This window comes from Emiliania huxleyi (assembly GCF_000372725.1).
Source record: "Emiliania huxleyi CCMP1516 unplaced genomic scaffold EMIHUscaffold_3, whole genome shotgun sequence".
In the NCBI taxonomy this organism is placed as follows: domain Eukaryota; phylum Haptophyta; order Isochrysidales; family Noelaerhabdaceae; genus Emiliania; species Emiliania huxleyi.
In genome coordinates this window covers 2,334,626-2,341,015 of record NW_005199770.1, presented here as the reverse complement: position 1 = coordinate 2,341,015, position 6,390 = coordinate 2,334,626, and the positions used below count along the sequence as shown (strand labels likewise).

Here is a 6,390-nt window from a genome sequence, read left to right as displayed (position 1 = left end):
CGAGTTTGAGAGGTGTACATACCGTTGTTGTCTGTGCACGAGTTTAGGTGCAGTCGTCATCGATGTCGTCTACACTGTATGGATCTTGCATAAGGTAAGGTAAGGTAAACTTCTCCACACACACGAGGTGGTGGGGCAAGGGGGGGCAACCCTCGCGTCTCCACGTCTGACGACAGGAGCCCCACGGCATTCAAAGTGCAAGGCCCAGTGCGCGTGGGTGAGCGGTGTGTGTGTGTGTGTGTGTGTGTGTGTGTGTGTGTGTGTGTGTGTGTGTGTGTGTGTGTGTGTGTGTGTGTGTGTGTGTGTGTGTGTGTGTGTGTGTGTGTGTGTGTGTGTGTGTGTGTGTGTGTGTGTGTGTGTGTGTCACGTCACTGCATCCTCCGCCGGTTCCTCCCGTCGCCTCTTCTTTGTTCGAATGTTTTTCAATCCATCCTTCACGAAGCCCTCCCATGTAGCTAGCGTTCTTGGCGAATGTCTCGAAATGGCCAGCAGGCGCTGTCTGCTCGCGGTCTGTGCGGGCCGCTCGTCCTCCTCGCCCTTCTTTCGTCCTCCCGTCCCTCCCCTCCACCATGGCCTTCTCGGCACTTCTTTCTCCATCCGCCTCGCCCTGCCTTTTCGCATCGTGCCGTTCGCCCTCCATTCGGTGACCTCCATGGCTGTCCGCCCCTTTTTGGGTGGCGCTCTCGATACGGTTGCGTCAACCTCGACGTCGCTGTCGCCCTCCCCGTCCCCGCCGGCGTCCGTGCCTCGGTTCGCGTCATCGGTAGTGTCTCCGTTGTTCCCTCGTGCCCCGCCGTCGCCCTCTCTGCTCGGGCCGTTAGCGATTTCGCTCCTCCTGCGTGTCGCCCCTCCGTCCCCTCCCCTTTCTTCGTCGTCATCGTCGCTGTCGCGAAAGCCCTCCGGTCCCTCGATTCCCTCGCCTATCCCCTCCGCTGCGTCGTCCCAGTTTATATCCTCATCCTCTGCGCACGTCGCGTTGGCTTCCTCTCTCCCCCTTTCCTCCCTGCCCCTCTCGCTGTCTGGTGTTAATGGACCCCCTTCCTCTCCCTCGCCACCGTCACCGTCTCCATCCCCGTCGCTACCGCCCTCCATGCCCGCCGCCCTTTGTTTCACACTCGTCTCTGCCATGTCCGCCGTCGCCGCCGTCCTGTCTGCTGCGCTCTGTGCTCCGTGGTACAGTCGCTTATTGTTGCTCAGGATTAGCTCACGCACCAGGACAGCCTCCTGCTCGTTATTTTGGCTTGCCGATATGCATCCAAAGTTCCACGCTAGCTCCTCCTTCGTCACGTCTATCTTTTTGCAGTATCTCGCGAATGCCGTCCGCGCTTGCTGGGGTGTTATTGCGTTCGGATCCGCCCTGGTCCCCGCCCTGTATCCCATCTCCTTGCGGTGGCTCCTGTATGAGTCCCCATATGACCATGTGATTTCTTGGCCTTCCTTGACTCCCCTCTCTGCAAACAGGACCATCACCTGCGCAGCTGCCTTGCCTAATTGTATCTCCTCGTAGCGTACGAAGTGCGTCGCCCTCGTGCCTCGTTTCGGCTCATTCGATGCTGCAGGCCAGTCGAATTTACACCGCGCCGCGACGCTGTCAAAGTCGTCCCCGCTCTCGTCGTCACTTCCATCCAGCTGCGTCCCCCCTGCTGCCGTGTGTCGTGATAGTTCGTCTGGTACTGTCTCTGGTGGCTGCGCCGTTCCTGTCCGGAAGATCTCCCCAGTGTAGATGCTACACACCTCAAATTTCTCTAGCCTCCTCGTCGCCAGTAGGCCGAGTTCCCCTTCCGCTATGCTAGAGGGGCCTACCTTCGCCCCTTCCACCGTGCCGCCCGTCGTTAGCATGGCCGTCGTTACTTTCGCCGCCGCCTCTGCTGCTTGTCGGCGGAGCGCCTCGCGCCTTCCCTCGTCTCCATGCTCCTGGTCTTGTTCTTTTTGTTTTCCTGCGCTTCCTGTCGCTGGTCCGGCGACGTATCTTGCCGTCTGCCTTCGCTTCCTGGCGGGCCGCGTTTCCTTCCCCTCGTCCCGTCTGTTTTCTCCTGCGTGGTCGCCCTCGCGTGCGCCGCTCGCCGTCTGTTCTCCTCTCTGCTCGCCGTCCTCGTCCCCTCGCTGTCGTCGCTTCCCTCCGGCGCTCGCCGCATCGTCGTTCCTATCACCGCGTTTCCTGCGCTGGCCTTCGCCTTCGAGCTCGCAGTGGGTCGTTTTGAGTGTCATCCCCATCGCTCTCGTCGTTCTGCCTCTCCCCGCTTCGAGGATCTTGCATGGTGTGCGCGTGTGACTGCGAAAGGGCGAGCTGCGCACCCACACTAACCACTACGGCGTACGGGTTGTGATGAAAATGAGACATTAGAAATAACATGCCTCCGGGTTGCGGGTACGTGAAATGTCTGATGAGCCCCCGCGCCTCACGGTGGGCGGTTCTGCTCGGGCGCTGCAAGGTAGCGACGCAGCCGCCGGCACTCGACGTTCCTGAGCCCGAGCTGCAAGAGCTCTGCATCGGAAGCATCCTCGAGATCGGCCACCTCCTCGTAGCCAGCCTCGCGCAGCACCTGTGGCAACGTGAGCGGCTGTAAGTGGACAGATTCTCCACACGCAGCGCGGCGTGGGGCCAAGTCCCCCGCGCCTCGGCAAGCCCGGGCCGCCGGGTCAGCTTTGCGCTCGCCAAGAAGGCCTCCATCTGCGAGATCCCTTCTCCGCTGCCGCCGCCGCTGCCTCCACCGCTGCCTCCACCGCCGCCACCGCCTCCACCACCGCCACCGCTGCCACCTCTGCTGCCTCCGCCGCCTCTGCCGCCTCCGCCCGCCGCCGCCGCCTCGCCGCCCTGCACCCCCTCGGCGACGCCGTTCTCCACCTCCCCCCCGCCAAGCGCGCCGCGGCCGCCGCCCGCCGTGTCCCCCTCCTCCTCCGCCTTAGGCCCGGCGTCCGGCGCCGCCCTGCCGTCTTGCTCCACCGCCGCCCTGCCGGCTTGCTCCACCGCCGCCTCGGAGCGCAAGCGAATGATGTCGAGTAGCTGAGCTGCCTGCAGAGGGCGGGCACGCGGCACACCGTCACCGCGAGAGGGGAGAGGTTCGGCTCGGACGAGCCCCTCCTCAAGCGGCCTGCGCCGGCATCCCGCCCGCCGTGGGCTCGACGCCGAGCATCGCGTGCGCCCGCCGCAGCGTCGTCCCAATCCCCTGTTCTCACACCAGCAGCGCCGTGAAGCGACGCTGTTCACAGCTCATCGCCGCCTGGACGAGGCGTCCGCAGGCAGGCCGAGCGTCTCTAGGAGGTGTCTAGGAAGTGTCTAGGAGGTGTCTAGGAAGTGTCTAGGACACCTCGTCCGCAGGCAGGCCGAGCGTCTCTAGGAGGTGTCTAGGAAGTGTCTAGGAGGTGTCTAGGAGGTGTCTAGGACACCTCGTCCGCAGGCAGGCCGAGCGTCTCTAGGAGGTGTCTAGGAGGTGTCTAGGAGGTGTCTAGGCGAGACACCTCGTCCGCAGGCAGGCCGAGCGCGTCCTGGAGCAGCCTGACCCTGGAGCGGAAGGTGGGCGCTGGAGCGACGGCGGACTCATCGCTGCGCTCCTCCGCCTCGCGCGAGCGCTGCGTCCTCTGAAGCGCCTCCGCCCTCGCCTCCTCCTCCTCCCCCGCCTCTGCGGCCCCGCGTGCGCCCTCCGCCGCCGCCTGCGTCGCCTGCGCCGCTGGCCTCTCCTTGGCGGACGGAGATGCCGCCCTCGCCCTCTCCGCCCCAGCCTCCGCCGCCCGGGCCGCCTTGTCCGCCTCTGCGCTCCTCTCCACCTCCACTCTGGCTGCTGCTGCGAGCGACGCCGCCCCCTCCGCCGACGCGCCGCAGGCAAAGGCGTCATGGTCGTACTCCCAGAGCAGCTCGGCGAGAGCCCGCCCCTCGTCCTTGGGCGGCGGGGCGCGCCGCCCGCCCTCACTGGTGCTAGCACTGGTACTGGTGCTGGCACTGGCGCCACGCCCCGCGCGCCGAGCCGCGCCACCGTTGCTGCCGCCGCCGCTGCTTCGACCGCGGCTGCCGTCACTGCAGTCGGCGCGCGGCGACGGCGGCGGCGCCCACGCGAGCCGCTCTGCCTCCAGCACGGCCTGTGCTCGCCGCAGCGCAGCCGCGTCCACCGCCTCCAGGAGGCCTGTGCTCGCGCGCTCCGCCTCGGCGTCTGCGGCGGCCTAATCTCGGACAATCTCGGGTGCGATCTCGGGCCATCTCCGCCTCGAGCGGCCGCGCGAGCAGCGCCTCCCGCCGGGCCTCCCGCTCCTTCTCCTCCTCCTCCTCCTGCCGCCGCCGCTCCGCCTCGCGCCGCGCGGCGGCCGCCTCCTCCTCCCTCGCCCGCTCGGCGCGGCGGCGCCTTCCCGGAGGCGCCTCCTCCTCGGGCGCAGGCGGGGCAGTCTCGCGCGCGCGCCGCGGCGTCGCAGCCCGCGCGGCGTTTGCGCGGCGGCGCGGCGTGAGCCTCTCCGCTTCGCGGCGCGCGTGCGCGTCCGCCACGAGCTCCGCCTAGTATCGGGGGTGGTCTCGAGTGATCTCGAGTGATCTCGAGTGATCCAGGGCGATCTCGGGAGATCTCGGGAGATCTCGGGAGACCTCGAGTGATCCAGGGCGATCTCGGGGGCATCTCTCGCCCGCTCCGCCGCCACGAGATCGAACGCCACGCGCTCCCGCCCACGGGCCAGAAAGACCCGCCGCCGCGCCGCATTCAGCCAGGCGAGCACAGCAGCGCTAGAGGCGAGGAGGGCAGCCGCCACCAGAGCGGAAGCCGCGCCCACGAGCCCACCGACGACGCGCACGCAGACTTGCCTCCAGCTCTCACGAACCGCCTGCCCGTCGGCCTGCGGTATCAGCCGCCGCCGGAAGAGGCGAAGCAGCCGTCGCGGAATCAGACGCCACAGGGGCAGCAATGCTAGGTAAATCGAAGTGACGCCACAGCCAGCAATGCCGACGAAGGAAGTCAAAGTGTTGAAGCGGGCAAGCATCAATTCCAAAAGTGGCGATTCCCAGGCATTGACCGCCGGTCGCTGCTCGCTGAGATCCTCCCAGCGGCAGTCCCGGAGCGCACCGTCCGCGAAGCGCAGCTGGAGCCCCTTGCCTAGTGAGCGAACACCAGCGCCAGGGTGTGAGTGTGCGGTACTCTGCAGTGTATTCCGGGCATCGCTGGACCTCCAGGGCTACGCATGCTCAACACGTGCCCTCTCGAGCCCTGGTCAGAAGACGACCGGGGCCTCTCTTCCGCATCTAGGGCACGTTGCCGACGTGCTCGTCCATTGCAGGACCAGCCACCTCGCCGGGCTCGTCCCGTGAGAACCCTTCCTCGCGGCAGAACCGCCGATCGCCGCGGCGGTGCCCGTCCGACAGCCTGGGCGGGTCCCGGGTGAGGGTGGTGAGAAGGCTGTCGTAGCTCTTCTTGTTGCCGTTGAACAGGAGGGCGAGCCCCTTCCCGGCGTAGTCGTCGCCGCCAGCGGGCCCGGCAACCACGGCGCGCGCTCCATACACGAGGCGGTCCCCATTCTTCTTCTTCTCCGCGCCACCCGTGTAGTAGACCTGCTCGCCCACCGAGTAGCCCCCCGGCAGGGGCGGCGGCCGGTCCGGGCTGAGCTCGGAGAGATAGCAATCGATGCTCTCAGTGTTGCCAGGGAACATCACCGCGACGTCGCCATCCTCCCCGACGACGCGCCCAGTGACCACGCCGCGCTGGCCGTGCACCTGACAGGGCCACGGCGTGCGGTCAAGGTGGCCCCAGCGGCGCTGTGTGTGTGTGTGTGTGTTGATGGGTGGGTGGGTGTTTTTTTTGGGGGGGGGGGGGGGAGGCCACCAGCTTGTCCCCCTCGGCGAAGAACTCGCTTGTCCCGAAGAACCAGCTTGTCCCAGAAAAGTAGACGGAATCGCCGACATTGTACCCGCCGGGCAGCTGCGGGGGCTCCCGGCTGAGCTGGTTGAGGAAGACTTGAACGGTTCCCTTGTTGCCGTCGAAGAGCACCGCGAGGCCTTTGCCCTTGTGTGATGCAAGAGTCGCAGGGCCGACGACTGTGCCTCTCTCACCGTTCTCGAAGGAGGATGAGGAGCCGCTGAAGTACACGGTGTCGTCCAGTGCAAACCCACCAGGTAGAGGCGGAGGTCGCTCGCGGCTGAGCGTGCCGAGGTAGCAGCTGACACTCTCGCCTCCCCCAAAGCGCAGCTGCAGGCCCTCTCCCCAATACTCGCCTTCGCCCGGCCCGGCGACCACGCCGAGCGCGCCATGAGTCAGACGCGTGCCGCTCTCAACGGTCCGGCTTGTCCCGTTGTAGTAAAGACGGTCGCCAACAGAATGGAGCCTCAGCTGCGGCGATGGCGCGAGGCGCACCTTGGCGGAGACGACTAGCTCATCGTCGAGCAAGAAGCCGGAGGAAATCACGTCTTTCAGCGACACCATG

The 6,390-nt window shown here is 66.4% G+C and overlaps 2 protein-coding genes across 2 annotated transcripts in view; one reads left to right on the top strand and one right to left on the bottom strand.

The window, feature by feature from the left end:
- EMIHUDRAFT_195785 (hypothetical protein) overlaps nt 1–3,008 on the top strand; it is a gene marked incomplete at both ends in the record, with an annotated part of 3,648 nt that extends 640 nt beyond the window's left edge. The window contains 3 exons of the mRNA XM_005775531.1: nt 177–217; nt 2,433–2,553; nt 2,908–3,008. Of these exons, the coding sequence (XP_005775588.1) occupies nt 177–217; nt 2,433–2,553; nt 2,908–3,008 (263 nt within the window). The remainder of the gene's footprint in view (nt 1–176; nt 218–2,432; nt 2,554–2,907) is intronic.
- Nucleotides 3,009–4,932: 1,924 nt separating this feature from the next.
- Nucleotides 4,933–6,389, bottom strand: EMIHUDRAFT_447851 (hypothetical protein; the record flags this gene model as incomplete). Its single annotated transcript, XM_005775530.1, has 3 exons — nt 4,933–5,069; nt 5,230–5,683; nt 5,793–6,389. Coding segments are annotated over 3 exons (1,188 nt in total), but the record flags the coding sequence as incomplete, so codon positions are not given.
- Nucleotide 6,390: the final 1 nt, after the last annotated feature.